At 47.9% G+C, this 27986-nt stretch overlaps 1 protein-coding gene across 1 annotated transcript in view; it reads right to left on the reverse strand.

Annotated features, from left to right (window-relative positions):
- Nucleotides 1-27986, reverse strand: part of Scara5 (scavenger receptor class A member 5) — a 101560-nt gene that overhangs the window by 16431 nt on the left and 57143 nt on the right. Inside the window, exons 4-7 of the mRNA XM_052191165.1 lie at nucleotides 17630-18304; nucleotides 11923-12003; nucleotides 10020-10118; nucleotides 8238-8285 (exon numbers count right to left, since the gene is read on the reverse strand). Of these exons, the coding sequence (XP_052047125.1) occupies nucleotides 8238-8285; nucleotides 10020-10118; nucleotides 11923-12003; nucleotides 17630-18304 (903 nt within the window). The remainder of the gene's footprint in view (nucleotides 1-8237; nucleotides 8286-10019; nucleotides 10119-11922; nucleotides 12004-17629; nucleotides 18305-27986) is intronic.

Raw genomic sequence — 27986 nt, forward strand, 5'->3', positions numbered from 1 at the left:
GAGGAGTGGATGGGTGAGTAGAACTCAGAGCACTTTTTAAGGGCTCTAAGAACCAGACAGAGCACTAACTTATTGAGCCTCCCTTGGCTATGCACAGCAGAGTCCCAGAGTCCGGGAATTCTGCTTCTAAAGTGAGGGGAGAGAGAGCTCAAGCTATGGTCAGAATGGTCCAGTCCCTTGATGTTTGTTTTTGTGCCTTTCAGTCCCCTCCAGCCAAAGCAAAAGCAAGCAAGGAGGTTGTGGAGAATGGAAATAAACACACAGGGCTGGGAAAATGGGCGCTGCAGTTTCTGCAGCTGTGGAGGGGCGGGCTGAGGGGGCAGGGATAATTTGGACCATCTGCCCATTAAGGAAGTTGAACTTTCATTCTCTTATAAAGGAAGAACTCTTCCTGCCCTGAGCTGGCCTGAAGTCCCCACCCCCCTAGGCTGGGGTGACACTTCTCAGCAGGAAATATGATCCATATGGGAGCTTGGGAGTCATCCCTGAAGGCATCTGTGGGGAGGCTCTCCTGGAGGGCATGGCCTGAGGGTACAAAACTCCATTTCTGGGGTGGATGTCTTCTCTGACCCTAATAAGGGACGGGGCTCCTCTACAGGACATTTTATTAAATGCTCTAAAGGAACTATTGCCACTCTCTTCTAAGGAGAGGTAAGAAGGGGAAAAGATTTTCTCTAGGTCAGCTGAAGAAATGACCACTCCTGGGTCTTTCCTGTGCTGTGTCCCCCTTTGTGATGGGTCTCTGAAAGAAGCCACAGCAGGAAACTCAGGACTTTAGAAGATAGAAGATGTAGCAGATACATCCTGAAAGGTGTCACTGCCCTGACTGCATTGCTTGCTATCTCTCTATCTCTGTCTGTCTGTCTGTCTGTGGTGTTGCCTGTGGAGGCCAAGATCAGAGTCAGGTGTCTTCCCCCTCCTTTTCTCCATCTTCTGCTTTGAGTCAGGGTCTCTCCCAAGACTGGACTTCACCGTTCAGGAGGACTAGAAGGCTTGGAATCCTCTGTGGTTTCTTGTCGGGCACTAGGATTATACATGTGTACCTCTACACTGGGTTTTTATATGGGTTCTGGGGATTTGAACTCAGGTCCTCCTGTCCATGTAGCAAGCCCCTTATCAGCAGAGCCATCCTCAAGTCCCCAGTATTGGCCCTTTAAACTGCTGACTCTTGTCTGCCCCTCCTCAGTTTGGTCACATAGTCTTTGAAAACTATGCTTTCCGATGCTTCGATTCCTGGCTTCCTGGTTCCTAGTTCGTGACAGTAAAGATGTGTCTAGGGGCTTGTACTGCGGCTCCATGAGTTAACACACGGCCAAATTTCCCAACCTCAGTTTGATCCCTGGGGCTTACATGGTAGAAGGAGAAAACAGACTCCTGCAAGTTGTCTTCTGACCTCCACACGTATTAACGATAAGTAAATAAATCTTATAAGATGCATCTTGGGGCCGGAGACATGGTTCAGTGGCTAAGAGTGCAATCTACTCTTTGAGAGGACATGAGTTTGATTCCCAGCATCTAGGAGGTGGCCCACAGCCATCTGTAAGGCCAACTCTGGTGGCTGAGGCCTCCATCTCAGGCACCTACTCTTGTGCGCACACACACATAATTAAAAAGAGTAAAAAGATGTTTCTGTTAAACAATAACTGAAGAATGCTTGGAGCTAGAGGGAGAGGTCAAAGCCCAAAGCTTCTCACGACCACATCAGTAGGCATCTCCTGGGCAGCTGTGTAGATACATGGGGCTCTTCTCCATCTTTTATTTCCTGGTTTCAAATGACACCAAAAGGTGAGAGCCAATAAACCTCATTTTTTTTTTTTTAGAGCTAGAAAGGGAGCCAGGAGAGCCAGGCGACAGTCTAGGAGTGCTGATTGTTTATGTCAGCAAGCCTTGAGCCTTCCTTGCTCAAGCCCTCCAGGGAGACATGCTGACATCTGAAAGACCTCCCTGCAAAGGCCTTATGGATCTATTGCTTAACCAGCTCCCATCTCCCCATCCCCTCAGTCCAATGGCCAATGGTGGGGGTGGGGATGGGGTGGGAGTTGGAAGTCTTTCTCCTTCCACACCCTGGTTCATGTGTTAGTCTGGGTCCTTCCAAGTCCAGGACCAAGCACTGTATATCCATACTGTAAACCCTCACCTGGAAACCCAAACTTAGTACTGAGTTGTCACCCTGGGTGAGGACATGCCCTCTCTGTAGTGTCTGCCTCTGTTTGATGGAATGACAATACCCTGAGAACTGGCTGGAGGTCTGTCTCTGTGGTGTGAAACTCAGCATGAGCTGGAGGGAAGACCATGGTGGGGACTGTGGTGTGGGGGGAAGTGGCAAGTGTCCCTCCCAGGCTGAGTCAGCAAGACAGCCAGCATGAGGTTCGGCCATCACAGCACCCACAAGACCACCCTGGAGAGCTCTCATTTCCTTCCTAGTCTATCCAAATCTCACTAACATCTCCTTGAAGAATAGAAGCTGGCTGCCACCCATAGCAGGAGGCAAGACCATCTGAAACTGACTCCAAGTACCCACCCAGGTGCCTTCCACATCCGAGGATGGGAGGGGCTGTGGAGATAGGACATCAAACATTGGCAGCCCTCAGTCTTCTGCAGTTGGCATCTGCAGGGAACTCATCATCCTCTACCACCCAGGATCACAAGGACAGAGAGAGACCCAGCATCAGAGAGAGAGAGAGAGAGAGAGAGAGAGAGAGAGAGAGAGAGAGAGAGAGCTCAGGGTCCTGGTGACTTGGAATCACTCTTGGGTTTGTTTGAAATGTTTTCCAAACAAACAGTCCGGCCACTCCTAGTTCTTATGCACATCTCAACTCTGCTTCAACCCAAACTTTCTTTGTACAAAACCCACATCAGTGACCCAAGCTTCAGTTCTTTGGTGGTTTCAGGGACCCCCTTTTTTGTTGTTTTTAAATTTTAGTTGAGTTTTTATTTTCAATGTGTATGCCATGTGTGTGTAGTCCCAAAGAGAGTTTTGGATCTGCTGGAACTGGGGCTACAGGCATTGTGGGTCACCCCTCTTGGGTGCTGGGAGTCGAACTTGAGTCCTCAGGAAGAGCAGCTAGCTTGTTTAACTGTGGCGCCCTCTCTCCAGCACTGTCAAGGCACTGTTTGCTCACCTTCTGTCTGGGGTTTGTGTTACTAAGAGTTTTCTCTTCGATTTGCAGGGCAAATCCCCGAGAGTAAACCTCTGAGTCCTAAGGGAGCTGTCTCTTGGCACTGGGCAGAAAGATTGACTAGCACGGAGCCATGGGGGTACGCTAGCACAGGGCTGGGCCCAGAACAGAAAACTGGTTGGCTTGACTAGCAGGCATGAATAACCCAGGAGAAAAGCAGTTCAAAGCATCCAGCCCTCCAGAATCCTAATATGCCCCTGGCTGCTAACTCTTGCTTAGTGCGCATGCCAAACATTCATTTGTTTATTGTTTCCTAATAGCTGCCCTTCTCAGGCACTGGCCTGAGACTCCTGCACTCACATGTGTTTTGAACACTGATATTAGCAGTCCCTTGATGGCCTCAGCACTGCTGGGTTCCCAAGGGGGACTTCATTTCTTTCGACATTGGCCTTAGTACATTTCCTTGCTTGGCGAAGATCCTATTCTTGTCTCTCTCCAGCTGCCCAGGGAGGGTGGGAATAAGGGAGGGAACCGGAGGAGGTACCATCCAAGAGCCATCCTAGCAAATGAGTGAACTCAGGGAGTTCATGGGAAGCGCCAGCAACTGGATCTAAAGCAGGTCCTGAGAGATTGAGCACTGAGCCTGTGGCGTCCATCTGTACTAACTCTGAGCAGATAAGGCAGGACACCTGACTGGTGCCAGGAACCTGTGGGATGGGAAAAGCCAGCTTGAGGTCCTGGCATGTGAAACGGGCTCATAAGAAACAAGCGGGTTTTCTCCGAGCTGCCCCGTGGTTCATATTGTTTGTTTAGAGTTCTGTGGTGTTTGGGTCTTGTCTCTGTTTTGGATGATGCTTCTGAAGAAGACTTTGCTAAAGACAGGGCCCCTGAGACTCAAGCAGGAGCTGGAGGAGAGGAGCAGCCTGTACTTACAGAGGGGACTGTCCCCAGGGGAGGCAGGGCATGCCTCAGGTCTTGGGAAGGAAGAGGGCCACCAGGGATGACTTTGCCTCTGCTTGGTTCTCCTAGCCACCCCACAGTGCTCACTTCTGCCTACAACCCATTGGTGGCTTTCTAAAGTAAATGGGTCAAAGCTAACCTCCCGACCACTGCAAAGTTCTGCTGGGATTCTCACTTTTCCCCGGGATTCTCACTTGTCCCCGGGCCTTGGATTTCTGTTTCGAGGACCTTAGATTCTTACTTAGCCCATCTATAGGAGTATCAGCCCCATGCGCAGCTCCCTGCGTCTGGGATGCGCAGCTCCCTGCGTCTGGGATGCGCAGCTCCCTGCGTCTGGGATGCGCAGCTCCCTGCGTCTGGGATGCCATCCATCACTTGCCACAAGCACCTACTGGACTCCAACTTTCTTCCAGAGTTTGGATCACAACTCTTGTCTGACCTTTCCCCCCACCCCCCACTTCCACCACTGCTACCGGTAACTTTTAATGAGTCTCTTCCCCTCTGCTAGATGGAAATTCCTGGTGCGAACACTCAATAGACATTTGCCAAAGGGATGGGTGCCCAGCACCCTCTTCACTCGCACTACCTTTCCATCCACGCACCTACCTCTCATCCTGGGAGAAGTAAAGGAGACCAGCCCCCCACTCCCCACGAGGCCCCTCGCCTTCTCCGGCCTCTATTCCTTTTCAAAGTCAGTTCTGCCCTCACCCCTGTGTCCTGACCCTTGCCTGCCCTGGGGCTGGCTCTGCTGTCCTTCCTCTCCTTCTCCGTAGGCCTCATTTAGCATTGCCTTGTTATTCCTCTTTGGCATTTGGCATTTTGCTTCAAGCTGATTTTCAAGAGTGAAATGTGTATCTCTATATATTTCAGTTTCTAGCTATGAGCACGCGTGCGCACGAACACACGTGCATACTTTAAGGAGACCCTTCCCCTTCTCTATTTTAAATAGAGGTAGCAACATCCCAGCAGCCATTGGAAAGCTATGTGGAATCTCCCTTCCTTGGTCATTCTCTGTCTCTGTCTCTCCCCCTCCCCCCCTCTCTCTGTGTATACACGTGCACATACGTGTGCATGTACATGTGTGTATGTTTGGGTCTGGATCCTGCTGGGACCCATAAACCCCTCTACTTAAACAACAAAACATACTTCCAGTGATAGCTATTGATTAATATTGGCTTGGGGATTCGCCCCTTGTCAGGCTGCATAGTTTCTTCTCATGTGAAACCAAACTGAGTAAAGTTTTGTTATTGTTGTTGTTGCTTTTTTAAAAAAAAATAACCTGAGCTTATATAGAGCTTAAAATGTATGCACTGGGATTTAAACAAAACTTTGCACACACATATCTATGTTTCAAACAGATCATATTCCAAGGCAACACGATGTCTGTCTTTCTTGAATGTGCATATGGAACTTGTTTTTTCCATGGCCAAATCTCCAAAAGCCAGGGCGATTTAATGGGACTTTATGGGATGGTTGATGTCACTAAGGCCTGAAGGGAAAATAAAAGTCTTTACTTCACTTCAAGAAAAACACTAAGCGGTCTGGATTTTAGACCCAGTGCAATGATCATCTCAGCAGGTAACCTTAGAGTCGCTCCACCTCTTTCGTCAATGACCTGCAGGGATGGAGCTAGGAATAGGACAGGAAGTGATCTGAAACCTATCCAAACTCCCAAATCCCGAAACTCCAGGCTCAATATGGGTAAAGCCCAGCAAGAATGTTGTTCTGAAAAGCATGTTAACACTGACTGCAAACATTGCCCCCAGGAGGGTTCCCTAGAACCACGCACTGGCCACCAGCCACTGAGAGGTGTCCATCTTGATGTTATCATGAGCACTGTTACTATAGCAACACTCCCTGCTGGAAGGAACTTCAGGCATTTGAAATGCAGGTTAGCCTGAGGAATTTGGTAAAGGTTTCAAGCTTCTGGCAAAAGCACGAAATGCCAGAACTCAGCCAGGCGAGCTGACCCTGCGCCACTCAGCTTAGGTTCTCTGATGCTGAGAACTCACACTTCCTCCTCCATAAATCCCACGGTGGGGCTGCCAAGGACCCAGGGAATGACTAAGAAAGCCCCAGTAGCAGTAGGCACTGTGACCATCAGAATTTCCACACTTTTCTGAAAGATGAGCTCTGGGCCTCTCCTTAGAGCCTGGGTCTCAGGGATATAAGTAACACCTCGGGGACAGGGGACATATGACTAGGCATGGCCAGAAGCAACCCTAGGAAGCTGAGGCCGTGGGAAGATAACCCTGCTGCCGACCAGATTCAGACCTCAGCTCTGAACCGAGGCAAAGGTTCCATCAGCTTGGGTCTGCCATCAGCATCTAGAGCCACAAGGGAAGAGGAACTTGTGAGGAACTCTGGGAGCCCAGCCCTACTACCCAAGACTCCACTGCTCCAAGACTGTGGCCTGACTCTTCATTCCAGATTCAGGAAGCCAAGGACGCGGTGCTCAGTTCTGGGCCTCTAGCAGTGGGGGAGGTGAATGGTAGACTTCCAGTATCATGGTTCTAGAATTCCTGTGCACCTTTGATGCCCTTTCTTATGTCGTGAGTAGCTTGCAGTCTGCTAAGTCCCCTCACCTGCCAGTTCCACGGCACAAGGAGACCAATTCTGGGGTCTTTGAAAGGTAGCTAAGAGCTTTGTACAAGCTGTGGGCTTAGGATTTGTATACAAGCCCTGGGCTCCAGTCTGGATATCGTCTCCATATGAGAAAACCTTCTTTCCCCTGGGAAACATACCCAGAGCTGATGCTAGTCCCTGGCTGGACCATCCACAGGCTATAAGGTCAAGTGGATGGGCACTGTGCCCCAGCCTCTAACTAGGGAGCCTCACACCATCCAACTTCCACCGTCACAGTCTCAGAGCCTAACCAGCTCTATTCAGGTAGGCGGTGACCATCGTCTCTCTGCTGGCTGTGACCTCTCCTGTTTGGGTTTGCAAGTCAACTAAGAGAACAGTTGGCAGACAGTTTCCAGTGAGACCCCTCTGGTATCTGGGCAGGGTTTCTGATCTCATTCTCAAAGGTCATCTTTCCACACAGCTCCTCTCTTCCTGTCCAACCCCACACAAGTTGTTTATGTCTCAGAATTAAATGCCACAGTCCATTCCAGCCCTCAGCCACCTTGGTCAGAACACACACACACACACACACACACACACAAACACACACACACACACACACACACACACACACACACACACGCGCGCGCGCACACACACACTCAATACTAAGCCCAGGAGCAGGCAGCACCTGAAAGACCACATTCCTCACCCTTTGGGAAGGCCCTCAGTAAACAGTTCAGATTGTACTTCCCCAGATCTGTACCCAGGCCACATCCCCTGAAGCAATGCCCAGCACACAGGTGCCCACAGACATGCTAATCCAGCCATGCTCTCCTGAATATACTCTCAGAGCCAATGGCGTCACGTACTGGGTGTTCTATTCTTGTTTGGAACTTGGCTAAGAGGTTCTGTGTGTTTTCCCCAATAGTCTCGCTGGGAGTCTACACATGGCACTTTGGGGGAAGATACACCTCATAGAAATGTGGTTCCGCTGGATCTGCCAGCTCTCCTGCAACTGCTACAGGAAGGGTTTCAGCAGAGGTGCCCAACTGTGTGGTCACTGGGGAATGTCTTTAGCCTCGTGGCCACAAAAGTAGCAAAGGAGAAGACGAAAGAGGGCCCACGGAGCCTCCGCACGCCTCCCTGAGCACTGCATGAGCCATTTCTACACAGTTGGGAGCTGAGTTTTAACAATCATCTCCATTGATTTTAGGAAGTATATCTGAGTTGGTGTATGGCATGGAATATTAATGGCTAATACTTCATGAGCTCTGAATCAGGTGTCTAGACTCTCATATTCTCAGCTTGGCCCTAAGAGGTCAGGATTCTTATTCTCTCCATTTTACAAAGATTGTATATAGGCAGCTGGTGGCTCTACAGGGTGCTGTGGGGAGGATTCATCTATACAGCCCCAAACCTACACCACGAGGTTTTGTCGATGCAGATTGCTGGGTCATGGAGGGCTATAAAGGGGGGAGGGGGACTCTTTGATACTCAAATCCCAGAGTGTGGTTTCAGCACCTGACCCTTGACCTTATAGAGCTTCTCCTGTGCCCCAGAGTACACCATGACCCAGCAGAACTTCCTTACCAGCTCTATCTCCTCTCTCTCCTTTCTCTCCTTTTGGGCCTCGATCACCTGCAACCAAAGGAAAACGGGCATTAGGAATGGAAACACATACTACAAATAAGATTTTTATCTATGGACTTGTAACTTAAGGCCAGGGAACCCCTCAGGCAAGGGCCAGCAGCCACCAGAGGGCGCTGTGGGGAAGATAATTATAGCATCTGCTCTGGTCATAAGAGAAAGAGAAGGGCACATTAGAGCCCCATCTACCATATAGCATCAAGGAATGCCTGGCAGGGAGCAAAGTTAGTCAGTGCTGGAGAAAGTCACACCCAAGTTCATCGGAGAGGAAGGAGTTGGGCTCCAGTAGTCTATAGAGCTAGGTTGTAAGTCAGGCTGGTTTTTCTGGTAGGGGAGACCGGAGAGTCAGTTTCTGAGGACTTGTGAAATTTCCTTTCCAGGGTTGAGTTAAAAGATCAGAGCTTTCTTAGCTTCTGTCTCACTCTTCAAAGAAGGAGACCATCCTGGTACCACTCACTCAGTGCACAACAGAAAGGCACAGGGGATTCTACTTTAAGGTTTTCCCAACATAATCTCTGCATGTCCAAAGCCTACTGCACACTATGGGTGAAGAAAGCAAGTCAGAAATGTCCAGGAAAGAGTATTTACTGTGATCTCAGGTTTGAAAAGAAGAAACCAACCACATACATGGTTGAACATGTTTAGAGAAGTATCCACCAGTGTGTGCGCCAAAGGTTTGTGCTCACAGTGGTTATTCTGAAGAGTCAGAGCCAAAGAGGCCAAAGAAGAAAGGACTTCCTGTCTACTTTACCCTCTGGGTTTGTCTGTACTGTCTAGTCATTTTTCACAAGCACTGGCTCTCTTTATATGGTCTTTAAAAAATTATACATTTTCAGATTAGGATCATAAAAGAAAAACCTTAGTCCATCTTATCACTAGAATATGATTTCCTTCCCAATGATCCAAGAACAGAAGACCTCACAGTCACAGGGTGTGTGTGTGGGTTGGGTGGGGGAGGTGAGCAGTACTTTTTCTGAGTTGTCATGGTAATGTGTGAAATGTAGGCAGTTTGTGCAAAGAGCATCAGATATCCTTGTCTTCTATCTATCATCTATGTATACTATCTATGTATCTCTCTATGTGTATCTATGTATCTGTGTCTGTCTATCTATCTATCTATCTATCTATCTATCTATCTATCTATCTATCTATCTGACACATGGTCCTCTATGTAGTTCTGGGTGTACCTAAGCTCACTGTGTAGACCAGGGTGGCCTTGGAATCACAGAGATCTACCTGCCTCTGTTTCCTAGTGCTAGGATTAATGGTATACAGCACCACGCCTGGCCAATCTGACAATCCAGATTGACCCTGGAGAAGTAGGTTCCAATAAGGATGAACAAGGGGACTACCCACAGAAAGAAGAAAAGATATCAGAAGAAGCACTGTTGGCCAAGTAAACCTGAGAAAGGAAATAAAGTTGTCAGCACAGGGGTTGGGGGCATGCAAGAAGGAGAGGAGTCTGGTAGGACTGAGGACAAGTGGTAAGGGACTGGCAGCCTGGCTCTGTTCTCAGAGACCCCTCACTAGCTTCCCTGCCTTTATCTCTGCAACCTATATTCACAAACCCATGTGCCCCCACATACATGTGCATGAGTGTGCAAGTCACACACACACTCATGCACACCCACACACACACACAGAAGGCACTCTCCCAGATGGCTCCTATGCTACTCAAGGACTGAAGATCTGTGGGCTCCAGGGTGTGTCAAGCTTCAGGATTACCTTTGAATCCGCGCATGCCCATGGGGCCTGTGGCCCCTAGCTTCCCGTCATCACCCTTGGGACCAGGCAATCCTGGGTCACCTCTCTCTCCTGGCAGACCTGGGGTGAGAAGAGACAAGGGTGGAGTTGCAGACTCAGGTCTATTAGATGCCATTGTCTAGTTTAATAATCAATATGAACTTGGTCTTCCACAGGCTCTGCTTTCCCCTGCTTAGCATCCTGTGGGACAGCTCAGAGCCTCCCCCCACACACCTACATCACTTTTCCCTGACTCCTCACCCTCAGAAAGCCTAGTACTGTTGTGATGGTAGTAGTGCCAGCCCCATTCAGACACCTGTAAGCATGCTGGACTTGTAAATTCCGCAAACATCTTTTGGATTACTTTTTGTGTGCCAAGCATAAAGAATCTCATTTCATCCTTATAACATGCATGGGGGTGTTATGCATACCCACACCACAAATAAAGAAACTAAGGCTCCTGGATGTTTGCCCTAGGGCACAGAGCAAAGGGCTTTGGAAGCAGGAGCTGAGTCCCCTTCTTTCTTACAGAAAGTTCATGATTGGTTAACATTATGCATGCTTTAGGCTAAGGTTCTCCCTGGTCCTTAGAGAGGAGAACACTGTGGGGATGGCATTAGTGAGAGGGAGGAGGCAGAGGTGATGCCTTAACCTATTTAAAGGAAGAAGGGGAAAAGGAAATAAAAAGAAAACAGAACAACAACAACAACAAAAAAAACCCATTTCCTTTCTTTCCACAAACAAAGTGTCAAAAGCACTGGGAAGGCCACACAACCAATCAATGGGCGCATAGCCGGCCATCCCATTAGGCCTTTTGCTTCAGGTTCTTGGCTATCAAACACCATGGCCACAGCCTGCACTGAATGTACCACGGAGAGCCAGAATCAACAAACACTTTTATGGAGTGAGAGCCCAAGGCCCCAGAGTCCTGACCCAAGACGAGTCATCGCAGCAGAGCACAGTTCTCTTAATCAAATTCCTAATTGTTCTTTCCTGCTTGGAGAGCAAGCTGGTTTTCATTGGACTTCTTTTTCCATAGCCCAAGAAACCTGTCTCCCAATCATTACCCCAGGGCTAATAGCAAACGACTCGGGGAGGTCAGTGGCCTCCCACGGGTGTGAGGATGGCAAAGAAATTGATGGAATGTCTTTCTCTTTCTTCTTGACGTGATGCATCTGTTCCCAGAGTCTAAGAGTCCTGCGGTGATCTCTGAGTCTACAGCAAGATGTGCCCAAAGGCCCCCACCCTATGATTCATTAGGCAAGAAAAGTGGCTCTTCTGTCCTGAGAGCCTCAGGACATCCTCCACTGTGGAGCTGAGGAGAGAGGGGGAGGTCAGGCTGGAGCACTCCCTTTCCATGCCCTGTCTACTCCCCTCATCTGTAATGTACCTAGAGATCTGGCAGCAATAACCCCCTAAAATAAATAGCCAGACCCTTCCCAGCTAAGCTTCTTCTCCTTGCATCATCTTGAAGTCTCTTCACTCTGAGAAACATTGCATGCAACACAAGCTCAGGAATGGGCACACTCAGATGTTTGTCAGAGTCCCTGATGGGAAACTTCTGGGACTATGAGCCTAAGAAAGGCTGCAGGGGAGCAGTCAGTGAGATGGGGCAGGAGAGTATCGGGCTTCTAGCATTGTAGACCGGCTTCACTTGAAGGCCCTGGCCATGTGAACCCCCATTCCTATGTGGGTAGTGGCTTAGTGAACCTGGGGCTTTCTGGAACTTCCGCTCCTGGTACTTCTTAGGGAAAAGCATCTAGCCCATTCTATAGTAAGTTGACAACCTCCTAGTCACCTGGTGGATGTCTATCAGCCCCAGGAAGAGAGTGTCAGGGGTAGATTTGAAGCACTCCCCCAGGTTCCTCCCAGTGTGCCCCATTACCTCGAGATCCAGGAAGCCCGGGACTTCCTGGCTTTCCCTCCTTCCCTTCGTTCCCTTGGTCACCTTTGGGTCCCGGTGGCCCTGAAAGATGACAACAAGAACAAGAAGATTAGAGGTTTAGAAAGCCAGGACATTGGTGGAAAAAGCAAATGACTCTGAGATGAGAGGAAGAGTCAGAATTCTGTGTTTGAAACAATATAATGGAAGCTACCTAGCTTTGGGTACTTTTGGGTACCCAGCTACTCCAGTCTCTTGTCTGGAGTTGGGGGACACCATTGAGCTTGGCACTAGCATGCCCTTCCTCTCCCTTTGCTCTGTCCCTTACTACCCAGCCATACCACAACATCCATCTTCTCTCTCTCTCTCTCTCTCTCTCTCTCTCTCTCTCTCTCTCTCTCTGTCTCTCTGGCACCACACCAGAATATGGCAAACAAGTAGTCATATAGACAGCAGGAAGTGTATCCTCACCTGAATCCAACTATGCCAGTACCCTAAACTCAGACTTCCAGTTTCCAGAATGAAGGCACTGATTTAGCTGTGTAAGCTATGGTGAACCGAGCAGCCTGAGCTCAGTGGACTGGGAAAGTGGGAGGACTGGTGGCTAAGATGCTGGACTTGACTCTGACCAGGTAGGTATGAGCAGCTTTGGGAGGGGTCTGGTAGGAAAGCCACATCAGGTCTGCGCATAACAGAGGGAGGAAGATGGCTGGGCTGTGGTATGAGAGAAAGACAAAACAGAAAGAAGGCAAAAGACTGTGGTCCATTGAGTGGGAGGTGGAGGAACCGTGGGTTAGGAAAGGGGCCATCAGAGACAGAAGGAATGGCCAGACTGTTTAGAATGTAGGATAGCTGCTGGCTCCCTCTGGGGACGCAGTGGAGGAGGAGGAGGTCCTGCTAAGCTTGGGTTTCAGTTGGGCACCTGGGTGGAGGATACATTTCTAATTACTTATGAATGGGACTACCTTGTGGGAGAGGCTCCAGTGTGGCGGAGGTTCAAGTACACATGACTGAATTCCGTCTCCACTACGCCTGTGCCATATGTTGAAGTTACTTGTCCGAGGCCACACAGGCAGCCACGGCGATCTCCGTCCAGGTCTGTCTGACACTTATCCTTTCTGCCACACCCATGAGGTCAGACATCTCACACTTGCCACCTTCCTGCCACTCATTCAGTGCCCCAGAAGGCCCCCCTGTCAATTCCCCCATGGCTATGGTCTGAGAACGATCCTCATTGTTTTTGCTGCTGATATTTCTTGGTCCGGGGTTCCTGCTGGCATGGGCGCAAGCCAGACAAGAAGATCTGGGTCACTTTGATGCATCCCTTAGACCTGACCCTGTTGTAGGAATCCAGGCTGCAAGCAGTCACCTCCTGCTGTACTAGCTGAATAGTTGAACTCATCTGTCCCTAGAACCTCCTCACCTTCCTTAGGACATTGGGATTTTACAAATGTCATTAGTTAAGGGCATACTGGAGAGCGAGGGACCCTCATCATGTGACTGGAGTCCTGTAAACAGACAGAGACACAGGATGACAGAAGCAGAGAGGGGGAATGAGGTACCTGCAGACCAAGATTGCCCCAGCCACCAAAGACTGGTTCGGAAGACACAGGGAGGACCCTCCCCCAGAGTGTCAGAGGGGCGTAACCCTACGGTTGCCTTGCTCCAAGGCTTGCAATCTCTCGACAATAAACTGTTATTTTTAGCTCCAGTGTGTGACGCTCAAACATGTAGGCTCTTAGCAGAGCCCTGTTTTGCACAATCAACACTTGACAAACGGATGAGGCTATGAGACCAGTGGGTGTTAATACACACAAAACAACCCGGCTGCCAGGATCAAGATGTACTGATACATTCCAAAAGTTGGCACTGTCCTCAGACCCTAACCGAAGCTGACAGCTATTTAACAAGTCAAGGGCTGGAGAGCAAGGGGAAAGTAGTTAGCTTTTTTTTAATTCACAAATTATGTAAAACATTTAAGGAAAGCTGGGGTTGTTAGGTTTCATCCTATTTTTTTAATCCCAGTTCTCAGACAACAGGATCGAGATGTGAAAACTGTTTTGCCAAGAGTTACACAGCCGATATAAGGCAGAGCTAAGGTGCTGACAATCTCCATCGTCTGCACCTCTTCCCCATCCCCGTCCCCTCCTGACAAGCCCAGCAGCAAAGCATAGATCTCTGTTGCTAAAGCTCACCCAGTCCAAACACTTCATCTGATTTCACCCTGGGCTCCAGGAATCGAGCCTGCTACAGCTGTGTCAGCCCACAGATGGCATCCTGAGGTAACATCTGGGCAGTCTAAGTGTTTATGGCTGAAGTTGACCTAGGCTTACCCACAGGGGCCCTTTTTATCTCTCTGAGTTTTATAGTCACGGGTCTTTTCTGAGGTAGATCACAATGTGGAAGAGGTTGGGACAAGGTCTGTCTACCATCTGAGCCCACAAGGTCCCTGCCACTGATTGCTGAGCGTGTCCTGACTCCTTCCTCAGTCAAAACATCTCCACCTAAGAAAAGGACAGGGCAGAGACTGTAGTTCCATTCCACAGCCAGGAGAGCGGCACCCACAGGAGGTTCAGGGGCAGCCCTGCTGCAGGGACGCTCAAGGGTAAGGGAATGGGAACAGGATGCACCAATCAGCTCAGCTTCACAGAGTGTCCTGCATCCACTCTGAGGAAAGGTAAGAAGACAGAGGCTCATACCACCTACCCAGGACCTGTACACACACCCCAACCCTTGTAGATCAGATACACTTGTTTTACAAGTGGCTCCATTGACAGATGCACATCTTGGTTTGCCTCTTAACTGGAAAGCAGAGTCCCCTTGTCAGCCCTAGGACCCAGCCCGACTCCTTTACTCCACACACCAGACAGAAGGAAGGCACTGAGGGGACTCCCTCCCCCATCCACTAGGTGTTGTTTCCTATGGAACACACAGCAGCTGCCAGATAAAGCTGATTTGAAGACTTGCTTTCATTCATCAGAGGGTTGACATTTGACTTGGGTAAATCATTTCCCCTCCTGGGGCCTTCTGGTTCTCCACCACGATTCTGGAGGATTAGACCAGATGATCCCAGAGGTCTACTCCCATTCCAAAGAATTCTAGAAAGCTTTCATTTTCGCCATCTGCATATGGCTTGGGTAGCCTGCCTCACGGCTTGCCGTACTGACGTGTTCCGGCATGTCTCCCCACTCTGTTTTTCCTTCCTTCTCTAGGGAGGCCTCCCTCTCTGACGATCTAAGTTCTCTGTGCCTTTAAATTGCACAGGCAGATTTTGACAGACTTCATCAATGCCCAAAGATCCAAAGCAGAAGAAAACACTGCTTTGCTTCAAATGTCTACAAAAGATGAACTGGAGTTGAAACTCACAGAAAACTGCGAGCAAAGTGAGAGAATGAAAATCATCTGTAGCTCAAGGATAATGTAAATGCCCGGGTCTTTGAAAAACACATTCTCTTGAGTAGTTATGAATATGAGCCAGAAAAGAGAAAAGGGGCGGAGCATGGTATCCGAGCCTGTCTGTATGTGTGCATATGTGTGAGCTATGCGTGTAGGGTATCTGTGTTTGTGTATATGTTCACATGTGTGTACCTATGAGTTAGGCATTCACATATGTGTGTTTGTTCGTACATGTACATATATATGTGAATTATGCATGCAGGTGTTTGTGAGTGTGCTGATTAGTTATGCATGGAGGTGGCTATGTATGTGCTTGTGCATGTATATTTGGGTACACGTGAGTTATGTATCCAGTCATGTGAACACATGTGAGCTATACATAAAGGTATCTGTGTTTGTGAATGTATCTGTGCATGTGTGTGTACATGTGAGTTATACATTCATGTGTGTGTTTATACAGGTATGTGTAGGCAAGTATGCATGTGTGTGCATGAATATGTACATGTGTGTTTAGAGAGGTATAAATTAGAGACAAATTAGGAATAATTATGGCAGGGAGACCACTCCAACAACAGTATAAAAGTTCACAGAAGCATACTAGATCACTCTGGACATGCAGAGCTAAAGGCGCCAGAATGACTATGGTGCCCTGTGGTCACGGTGGCAGCTCAGAGGAGGGACTGTGGTGTGATGAGGAGAGGATACGGGGCTGGAGGAGATGAACTGGAGAGATTCCGATGGCTCTGTCTACCTCTCTGTTTGGGGGCAGAAAACAGAGGAAATGCTCCAGAAAACAAAACAGGAGCCATAGAAGCATGGCCGCCCAAAGGCCAGAATCCATGCCTGCAAGCTGGGCAGGCTCTGTAAGCTTCCTGGGTCTCAGTGTCCATGGCAGCACCCAAGGGGACAGTGACACTTCCCTAGACAGGAGCTGCTCTTAAGAGATGCTCTTGGTACACCCATTTGCAGCAGGTGTACTAATGAGGATAACTTCGGTAGAGCCAAATGCCCCACTACTCAGGGTCTCATGAATCTCAGAGCCCGGCAGGGGAAAAGATGGAGACTTATCATAAAAGGAGAGCTGGGTCTCTAGGCTAACAGCTGTCGAGTGTGCTGGCTAGTTTTATGTCAGTTTGACACAATCTACAGTTGTAGAAGAAGGAACCTCTATTGAGAGAATGCTGCTCTAAGATCAGACTGTAGGCAAGCCTGTAGTGCTTGTGGGTGGTGCAACCCCAGTGTTGCTGGTTTGGGGTTCTATAAGAAAGCAGGCCAAGCAAGCCTTGAAGAGCAAGTTAATAAGAAGCACTCCTCCATGGCCTCTGCATTAGTTTCTGGCTACAGGTTCCTGCTCTGTTCAAGTTCCTGCCCTGACTTCTTTCAATAATGGACTACAATCTGGAACAGTAAGCTCAATAAACCTCTTCTTCTCCAGTTTGCTTTTGGTCACAGGGTCTCATCACAGCAAAATCAACCTGTTCATTAGTGACTTCATCCATTCATAGGCAGGATCTTTTTTTTAATAGACCAGTCTGGTCTCCATCTGTTAATCTTACACCTCTGTTTCTCAAGTGATATGCTCACAGGCATGTGCCAGTACACACAGCCAATTGTATGTATTTAGGAAATAAATTTAATGAATTTAAATGTACATTACCTGACAAACAGTTTTTTTTTCTTCTTCTTCTTTGTTTGTTTTCTATTTTTTTGTTTTGAGTCAGGGTTACTTTGAATAGCTAGCTGTCCTGGAACTTGCTCTGTAGACCAGGCTGGCCTCGAACTCAGAGATTCACCTGCCTCTGTCTCCTGGGTGCTGGGATTAAAGGTGTGTGCCACCACTCCTGGCCAAACATTTTTTCTAACAGTGTAGTAGGCCAAGCTCAAGTTTGGAATTCTCCAGTCCTTGAAGCTCCACTCATTAGAACCTTTGCAACTGGAAGCTCTCTCTGCCTTCTTGTCAAATCCTATTGCAGGACTCTCTTCTGTCTCTTGAAGGCTGCAGAGGGCATTCCAAATCTCTGACCACCCAACCTAGCACCACCCACCCATGGTTGTTTTCCTGCCTAGGGTTGTGGTTGCTGGGTCCATTTTCTACTCCAGGGAGAGACTCAGCAGAGAGACCTAGGTTGACCCTGGAAATGGGCACAGGCCATTTAGGCAGAACATTCCAGAATCATACAATGTAAGACTTAAAGGTGAAGGTATAAATTTTAACTGTCTCTTTGGGATGGGTCCTTGGGATGAGCTTTGCTGGAGAGGCCTTGGTAGGAAGGGTAGGCAGGAGGAACTATGGAAGGGTAGGTCACCCAAGTACCTTTGGCAAGGGTGATGTTCCTCAAGGCAATGGAGTGTTCCCAGTCCTTCAGACGCAGGTCCTCGGTTACCACATTGAGCATGGCCAGCTCCTGCTTGAGCTGCATCTCCATGTCCATGTGCGCCAGCCTCATACGGCGTGTGTCTGAGCTGGCGTTGCTTACAAGCACCTGCAGGTCCTGTAGCCACGTGCCGTGCAGGGCCACATCGTAGGAGAGGCTGTGGTTGAGGCCACGGAGCGCGCCGCCCACATCAGCCAGCTCCTCACCCAGGACCCCCACCCTGCGAGCTAGCCCATCCAGCAGGCCCGCGTGCCGCTGCAGCAGCAGCCGGCTTCGATTGCTTTCCACCTGCAACTGGTAGAGCTCCAGCTGTGCTGAGTCACTCTGCTGTCCCGTTCGGTCACGCAGCAGGGCCATCGCCTGCTCAGTCTGTGCCGCCTGCGCGTGCAGCCCCCACAGTGTGCCCTCCAGCCTCTGCACCAAGCCTGCCAGGGCCAGCAATGAGTCTGTCTGGTTCTGCAGCGCATCCTGGACCTTCCACACCTGTTCCGTCAGGTCTGCCTGCAATGGAGCCTGCAGCAGCCGCAGCTGCATGTCCCGGAAGCTCTCATTCAGCCGGTTGACATTCCGAGTCAGCGCCTTCAAGTCGTCTGGGGAGCTGCGAGGCCGGGACACTGTAGAAGAGATGAGGAGTGAGACAGGCTCGAGCAGAGAGGTCCAAATAACAACAGGTAAGTCTATGGCATATAGCAGGTGCTCAATAAACGGTGATTGAAAGGGAGGGGTTGCTGATACTGAATGCTTCAGTAGATCCCAGGCCCTGTGCTAACAGTGGTCCTCAGACCTATCTGTCACTGTAATCACCTGCAGATATTGCTGATATTGGCAGGATGTGACTTTGAGACTTTAAAATATTCCCAGCAACTTTAAGCTAGAGCCTAGTTAGTGTCCTGCTGCACAAATATACACATCATGTATTAGGTTGATCCACAGGAAATGGCCACTGTTTCCCATTGGATATAGACAGTTTTATGTAATTCAATTTAAGATATTGGTGTCCCAAGCTGTGCAACGGTGGTGCACACCTTTAACGCCAGCACTTGGGAATCAGAGGCAGGCAGATTTCTGAGTTCAAGGCCAGTGTGGTCTACAGAGGGAGTTCTAGGACAGCCAAATCTATAAAAAGAAAAAAAAATCCTTTCTCCAGAGCTCAGGGCACACCCTGGCAGAGGTAGAAAGGATGTGAACAGAGGAGGAGGTGGGGGCAAGGATGCTTTCCAAGTGCAGCAGGGCCTCTGTACTCACGCACTTACAGAGCCTGCACTAGACTGAGCTGTCAGCGGTCTGTCCTAGAGGGGAGAGGGGTGTATGAGACCCCACCCTCCTGAAGATCTATTGGCATTAATGTTTGATAGAGAAGGAAGACGTTTTCTTCAGTGATAGGCCTCTGGTTAGCTGCCTGCACTCCTCTAAATACTGTTCCTATAAACAATGCTCATTAAACTTGGTTGCACACACACACACACACACACACACACGCACACACACCCTGAGAGAAAGAGTGGTGCTTGTGTGTTATGATCTCTTCCACTTCAGGAAGTAGATACCAGCAATGGTTGAAAATTCTCCTACAAGAATTAAAGACCTAATAGCCAGTGATGACATTTAAAGGTGAGGCCTTTGGAAGTGAAGTCCACGGAAACTATCTACCCTTACGCCCATGGGAGGACACACAAGAGGGGCCATCAGGCATTGAATCATTTAGGGCCTTGATCCTGGACATCCAGCCCCCAGAACCACGAGCAAGAAACTCATAAACTATCCAGTTTAAGGCGTTTCATTATAGTGGTCCAAACAGACTAAGTCAATCCTGTTACACCTCCGTTTTCAGCTAGACCTGTCAATGTGGCCCAGGGTCACACAGCAAACCCTATCCGAGAGGGTTGTCCCAGAACTGGGATATCCTCTATGCTGGTGGTTCTCAAACCTGTGGGTCACAACCTCTTTGGCAAATCTCTTTCTCCAAAAAATTTACATTACACTATGAAGTATCAATGAAAATAACTTTATGGTTGGGGGTTACCACAGCATGAGGAACTGTATTGAAGGGTCGCAGCATTAGGAAGGTTGAGAAACGCTGCTTTATGCCATCTTGAGAGCTGCTTAAAGCAGCCCTGTCTGGCAGTAGGCCAAACCAGGCTAACAGCATCAGTGCTGGATTTGTGGCTTCCTCTGTTCAAGGCCCCATCTCTCTTTCTGCTGCAGCAAGAGCACCCCCGGGCAGGGGAGAGCATTTCAGATCTATTCTTGTACCTTCTCTGTCCTTCTAGGTTTGATACGTTCCTGCCCAGCAAAACAAGCCACTCTGCCCCCCTCCCCAACATTTCCTCATGGAGAGGTCTTTTCCCTCCTTTTTTGGGGGGGGGGGGAGGTTCGAGACAGGGTTTCTCTGTGTAGCCCTGGCTGTCCTGGAACTTACTCTGTAGACCAGGCAAGCTGAAATCTGCCTGCCTCTGCCTTCCAAGTCCTGGGATTAAAGGTGTGTGCCACCACTGCCCAGCATGGAAATCTTGAAACCCAGAACACCAGGAACTTAGTCCAAAGCTTGGTCAAATAAGAAAACTGACAGGATAACTTCTCTTCGAGGACTTTGCAATGGGAATCAATAGGAGACAGGAGGAATGTTGTACTGGCTGATTTTGTGTGTCAGCTTGACACAAGCTGGAGTTATCACAGAGAAAGGAGCCTCCCTTGAGAACATGCCTCCATGAGATCCAGCTGTAAGGCATTTCGCAATTAGTGATCAAGGGGAGGGGAGGGCCCTTTGTGGGTGGTGCATCCCTGGGCTGGTAGTCCTGGGTTCTATAAGAAAGCTGAGTTGGTAAAGATCCTTTCCCAATCTGTTGGTTGACATTTTGTCCTTTTGACAGTGTCCTTTGCCTTACAGAAACTTTGTAGTTTTATGAGGTCCCATTTGTCAATTCTTGATCTTAGAGCATAAGCTATTGGTGTTCTATTCAGGAACTTTTCCCCTGTGCCCATGTCCTCAAGGGTCTTCCCCAGTTTCTTTTCTATTAGTTTCAGTGTGTCAGGTTTTATGTGGAGGTCCTTGATCCATTTGGAGTTGAGCTTAGTACAAGGAGATAAGAATGAATCGATTCGCATTCTTCTGCATGCTGGCCTCCAATTGAACCAGCACCATTTGTTGGAAAGACTATCTTTTTTCCACTGGATGCTTTCAGCTCCTTTGTCGAAGATCAAGTGACCATAGGTGTGTGGGTTCATTTCTGGTCTTCAATCCTATTCCATTGATCCGCTTGCCTGACATTGTACCAATGCCATGCAGTTTTTATCACTATTGCTCTGTAGTAAAGTTTGAGGTCTGGGATACTGAATCCCCCTGAAGTTCTTTTACTGTTGAGAATAGTTTTAGCTATCCTGGATTTTTTGTTATTCCAGATGAATTTGAGCATTGCTCTTTCTAGCTCTATGAAGAACTGGGTTGAATTTTGATGGGGATTGCATTGAATCTGTAGATTGCCTTTGGCAATATGGCCATTTTAACTATATTAATCCTGCCAATCCATGAGCATGGAAGATTTTTCCATTTTCTGAGATCTTCTTCAATTTCCTTCTTCAGAGACCTGAAGTTCTTGTCATATAGGTCTTTCACTTGTTTGGTTAGAGTCACCCCAAGATACTTTATGCTGTTTGTGGCTATTGTGAAGGGTGTCATTTCCCTAATTTCTTTCTCAGTCTGCTTATCCTTTGAGTATATAAAGGCTACTGATTTGCTTGAGTTGATTTTATAGCCAACCACTTTGCTGAAGTTGTTTATCAGCTGTAGGAGTTCTCTAGTAGAGTTTTTTGGGTCACTTAAGTATACTATCATATCATCTGCAAATAGTGATAGTTTGACTTCTTCCTTTCCAATTTGTGTCCCTTTGACCTCCTTATGTTGTCTAATTGCTCTAGCTAGGACTTCAAGAACTATATTGAAAAGATATAGAAAGAGGGGGCAGCCTTGTCTAGTCCTTGATTTTAGTGGGATTGCTTCAAATTTCTCTCCATTTAGTTTGATGTTGGCTACCGGTTTGCTGTATATTGCTTTTACTATGTTTAGATATGGGCCTTGAATTCCTGTCCTTTCCAAGACTTTTAGCATGAAAGGATGCTGAATTTTGTCAAATGCCTTTTCAGCATCTAATGAAATTATCTTGTGGTTTTTTTCTTTGAGTTTGTTTATGTAGTGGATTGCATTGATGGATTTCCTTATATTGAACCATCCCTGCATCCCTGGGATGAAGCCTACTTGATCCTGGTGGATGATCATTTTGATGTGTTCTTGGATTCGGTGGGCAACCAACCCTAAATCTGACAGAGGGCTAATATCTAATATATACAAAGAACTCAAGAAGGTAGAACCTAGAGAACCAAATAACCCCATTAAAAAGTGGGGTACCGAGCTAAACAAAGATTTTTCACATGAAGAACTTCAGAGGGCTGAGAAACACCTTAAGAAATGTTCAACATCATTAATCATTGGGGAAATGCAAATCAAAACAACCCTTAGATTTCACCTCACACCAGTCAGAATGGCTAAGGTCAAAAACTCAGGAGACAGCAGGTGCTGGCGAGGATATGGAGAAAGAGGAACACTCCTCCACTGCTGGTGGGATTGTAAGATGGTGCAACCACTTTGGAAATCAGTCTGGAGGTTCCTCAGAAAACTGGGCATGGCACTTCCGGAGGACCCTACTATACCACTCCTGGGCATATACCCAGAGGATTCCCCAGCATATAATAAGGACACATGCTCCACTATGTTCATAGCAGCCCTATTTGTAGTAGCCAGAAGCTGGAAAGAACCCAGGTGTCCCTCAACGGAGGAATGGATACAAAAAATGTGGTATATTTACACAATGGAGTACTATTCAGCCATTAGAAACAATGAATTCATGAAATTCATAGACAAATGGATGGAGCTGGAGAACATCATACTAAGTGAGGTAACCCTGTCTCAAAAGATCAATCATGGTATGCACACACTGATAAGTTGATATTAACCTAGAAACTTGGAATACCCAAGAAATAATCCACATATTAAATGATGTCCTAAAAGAACAGAGGAGTGGCCCCTAGTTCACTCAATACAACAGTATAGGGGAATACCAGAACAGGGAAGTGGGAAGGAGTAGATGGAGGAACAGGGGGAGGGAAGAGGGCTTATGGGACTTTCGGGGAGTGGGGACCCAGAAAAGGGGAAATCATTTGATATGTAAATAAAGAATACATTGAATAAAAAAAAAAGAAAGAAAGCTGAGCAAGCCAAGGGAAGCAAGCCAGTAAGTAACTCCATGGCCTCTGCATCAGCTCCTGCTTCCTGACCTGCTTGAGTTCCAGTCCTTTCATTGGTGATGAACAGCAACACAAAAGTGTAAGCTGAATAAACCCTTTCCTCCCCAACTTGCTTCTTGGTCATTATGTTTGTGCAGGAATAGAAACCTTGACTAAGACACATGTTGAGGGTCATGCTCATATTCTGTATTACAGAGACGTACTTGTACTCCATGTTGTAAGAAGGAAGCAGGCCATACATGGACTGCTAGCTTAGCATCTACATACTGATTGATGGTGGTTTGTTCGTTCTGTGATAACTCTCCACCTCATCTGAGATACCCTTGGAGAAACACAAAGCTGAAACCAGCAGAAACTAACTTGACTCAGCACTTCTAGAAGTTCTGGAGTCTACACAACCACGGAATGAGGGAAGGACACAGGGAATGGTACGGAGAGAGGCACAACACCGCACATCTCAGAGACAGGCGGGGCAACCCTGAGCCCTAGAAGGGTTGACTGGCTTTGCTCTGTTTTCTCCTTGAGATCTGCTGGCTGAGAAAGATGAAGTGAAGGTACAGGGTACCAATCCACCATCTGCTCAGATTGCCGCCCCCATGAGTCAAGGGAAACATGAAGATTCAGTGCCTGTCTCTAGTTCTGAGGTCCCAAGGATCATGAACGAAATTCCAGCCATGAAACGGGAAAATAAGACACGAGGGTTCTTCGACCATGTGGTAACTCGCTGCTGTACTCCTTCCGGGATGGTCCTGGAATCACACAGCATTAGTGATGACCCCTTCAGGAGAAAGCAAATCACTTCAGATGAGATTCTGTGGTGTGAAATGTGCGGGTTCTATACCCTAGTCAAAGATCCATGGACAGAGACTCCATTATGGCCAATTCAGACATGAACAGAATGTAAATTATTCCAACAGTCAAAACAAACCGAAGGCGGAGGGGCTGAGGAAGCCCTTGGCAGTGCCTTTCGCGGGTCAAAGCTACAAAGAGTCGCAGCAGAGCCCCAGTGCTTTGCTCAGCCCCAGGCTGCTGAAAACCCAGTCTTTCCCTGTTCATTTTCTCAGGACTAGGTTTAGACTCCAGACATCTCGGCTGCCTTCTGTAATGGTTCTAGTCTCTCAACAGCCACTTGCAGGTCGAACGAAGGTGTGACCGTCAGAGTCTAGCAAAAGGATAAGCTCCTTTACCCTAGTCAGGAGACTTCTGGCGCAGAGTGCAGCCACTGCTTGGGTCGCCACAGTCTCTGCTCCTGAACATCTCATTCATTCCCCTGATGAAGAGACTGAGGCCAGGAGGTAGAATGACCATTAGTGACATGCCTCCTGACTCGTGTCCCCATGGCCACACCACGGCTGCTCTGTGGAAGCTGCACTGAAGAGGTGTCAATATAAAGGCAGCTTCCAGGGAAATGGGGCATGAGCAACCAGAAGCAGGGGTCCGTCCACAGCGCCAGGAGCTGGAGACACCACAGACAGTACTTGACTGCATGTGAAATCAGTATGTCTCTGCATGTCCCACCCACACTGGATGAGGCATTGATTTGGGGCAGGTGAGGAACAGAGATTTCAACACTTTCCCATAAGTCTCTGCTCAGGACACCGCAGAGCTCAGGCAAACCTGAGTTCCTCAGAGGTAGGAAGGACTCGCTAAGGTGTGGGTGCCCTGGTTCTAACGTGACTGTGAGGTCCTGGGCTGAAGTCTCAAGAGGGGTTGAAGGCTGTATTTGCCCAGAGTCCAGAGAGTGAGCTAAGCAACTTTTTTCTTCTTTCTCCTTCCCAGCCCCAAAGGCCCCAAGCCCTGCCCATAGGACCATTCTTTGGTACCTGCAAGCTTTAGGTCTTTCTCTTTGTCAGGGAATGGAGCTAAGTCTGTGTTTATATGGAGACATCTGACAACAACCTTTCCCCATCCCAGGGAGTCCCTCTGGGTCCTTGAGCATTGTGCAACCAATCTGAACACAAATCCAAATGAAAGGAAGAAGCTCCTCCCCCAGTCCACACCCTCTGTCAGAGCACGGTTCACTTTGTTTTCCCAGCATGGATACCCCGGCTTTACAATGTCTTTTCTGCAGAGTTTTCCATTAACTAATGTAATTATAATTATTTCACAAGAATTTTACCATCTTTCTTTTAGTCTCTTATAATTTTGTTGACTGAAAAGGGTTTCTGGAGGGGACACACTATTTATCCCAGCAAATAATGCAGATATTTCTTCCTTGTTTCCTTTCTCTCTGTGTGTCTCTTTTTCTTAAGTTTTCATAACAATAAAGTCTCAGAAGTTGGATTAGTAAATCAAAAGATATATAGACATTTCATAACTTAAAAAAAAAACATCCCATAACCAGATGGAGTAGCTTACAGCACACTCTAGGGAAGCTGAGGCAGGAGGAGTGGTATTAGTTTGAAGCCAGCCTAGGCTACATAGTGAATTATAAGCTAGCCTGGGCTACAGAATGAGACCACCCCCTCCCCATCTCAAAAGCCAAAACCAAACAAATGAAAAAAGAAATCACAGTCAAATGATTCTCCCCAAATGGTGCTAATTCATACTTAGAGCATGGACGCGGAATGGAGTCGGTTCACACCCCCACTTCACACTGCAGTCCTGTGCTCTCCTTGCTCCTTCCACAAAGTGGCACCTCGCTACTGGCGTATTTCTGTTACAGAGACAGCCTTTTCAAGGTGGTGTCTTTGTCCGTTGGAATGGCCTAGATAGTTTAGGTACCTAAACCAATCAGATCACTGTTTACAAGGTCAAATTTTTGGGGGCCCCTACTCATGCTGGCCAGGCCTAGAGCAATGTCTTTCCTTTGGGACCATTTAAGCACAGTGGAGTGAATTATCTCCTTCCAACAGTCCCCGAGTGTTCCCTGCTCGTGACCCACCCCCTCCCCCTGTAATTCCTTCCAGATGGTTGCTGTCCTCAACAGGGAACAATTCTTCCTTGAGTGTGACTCTCTTAATTCATGTTTATGCAAACAGCTCATTTATCTCCCTTCCTGGCAGATCTACTTTTAATGTGTTTTAATTATTCTTCAACTTTTATACTTTCACAAGTGGGAAAATAAATATAGCCTAACAATAACAGCTGGGCTCTCCTGAGCCCTCATCGAGTGCCACGTACTCTTGTGAGTGTGTGGCTTCCAGGCTAATACAAAGAATCTCGAGCCCCTGCCACATAAGTCTCATTCATCATCCGCATTCTCATGGTCCCAGTGAGGAGACTGGGCAAACAGAGGGTACTTCACTCACAAGCCCTGACTTTGGGCTCTGGAAGTGTGGCCGCAGAGTCCCCAGTATGAACACCTTTGCTCTCTGGAGAAAGGACTGAATGCAGAGAGCAAACCCTGTCACAGACACACTCAGTGCCGAATAAGTCAGGAAGACAGTGAGCTCCCCAGCTTAAACCGAGTCAGGGTACTTGGTAGAAATTACACAGATGTGTAAGCTCAGATCCCATTGCTGTGTCCTCTTTGATGAATTAGTACACATTTCATGACAATCCAGTCAGTGTGGGAGCGAATGCCTACCTCAGGCTGCAGTGACATCAGCATCTTAAGTAAGCCCCACCTGGCCCTCCATCCACACTCAGCCCTGAGTCAGCTCCCCGGCCACAGCTGTCCTGTTCATGAGTAAACCATCGTCCTCAGGCTCAGCAGGGTGCTCCAGATGTGACCTGACCAGGGAGTAATTTCCTCAGCATAGCAAACGTGCACTGGTTATAGAGACCATGTATGTGCATGTGTGTGAGTGTGTGGTAATTTCCTCAGCATAGCAAGAGTGCACTGGTTACAGAGACCATGTATGTGCATATGTGTGAGTGTGTGGTAATTTCCTCAGCATAGCAAGAGTGCACTGGTTACAGAGACCATGTATGTGCATGTGTGTGAGTGTGTGGTAATTTCCTCAGCATAGCAAAAGTGCACTGGTTATAGAGACCATGTATGTACATGTGTGTGAGTGTGTGGTAATTTCCTCAGCATAGCAAGAGTGCACTGGTTACAGAGACCATATATGTGCATGTGTGTGAGTGTGTGGTAATTTCCTCAGCATAGCAAAAGTGCACTGGTTATAGAGACCATGAATGTACATGTGTGTGAGTGTGTGGTAATTTCCTCAGCATAGCAAGAGTGCACTGGTTACAGAGACCATGTATGTGCATGTGTGTGAGTGTGTGGTAATTTCCTCAGCATAGCAAGAGTGCACTGGTTACAGAGACCATGTATGTGCATGTGTGTGAGTGTGTGGTAATTTCCTCAGCATAGCAAAAGTACACTGGTTATAGAGACCATGTATGTACATGTGTGTGAGTGTGTGGTAATTTCCTCAGCATAGCAAGAGTGCACTGGTTACAGAGACCATGTATGTGCATGTGTGTGAGTGTGTAGTAATTTCCTCAGCATAGCAAGAGTGCACTGATTACAGAGACCGTGTATGTGCATGTGTGTGAGTGTGGTGTGTGTGTGTCTGTATGTATCTCTGTGTGTGTATCATCTCTGTGTGTGTCTCTGTGTATCTGTGTGTATGTATGTGTATCATCTGTATGTCTGTCTGTGTGTATCTCTGTGTGTGCCTGTATGTATGTGTGTGTAGTGTGTATGTCTGTATGTATCTGTGTGTGTGTATGATCTGTGTGTGTGTGTGTGTCTGTGTGTGTGTGTTTGTGTGACAAGAAGGTTCTCCAAGCCACTGGATGTTTAATGACATGACATGAATGTTGGGAATTGTTGTTAATCCCTGCTCCCCCATAAGGGGGTTTGCTCATCTGTGCACGTGTACATACATGTATGTGTGTGTGTGTGTGTGAAAGAGAGAGAGAGAGAGAGAGAGCGAGAGCACGTGTGTAGGCCAGAGCTCAGCTTCAGGTGTTGTTCCTTGTTCCTCAAGCAGCATCTGACTTGTTTTTTGAGACAGGCCCTCTCACTGGTCTTGCCAATTTGGTTAGGTTGGTTGGCCAGTGAACACCACAAATCCTTCTATCTCTACTTTCTCTGCACTG

Source organism: Apodemus sylvaticus, chromosome 8 (genome assembly GCF_947179515.1).
Source record: "Apodemus sylvaticus chromosome 8, mApoSyl1.1, whole genome shotgun sequence".
Lineage (NCBI taxonomy): Eukaryota > Metazoa > Chordata > Mammalia > Rodentia > Muridae > Apodemus > Apodemus sylvaticus.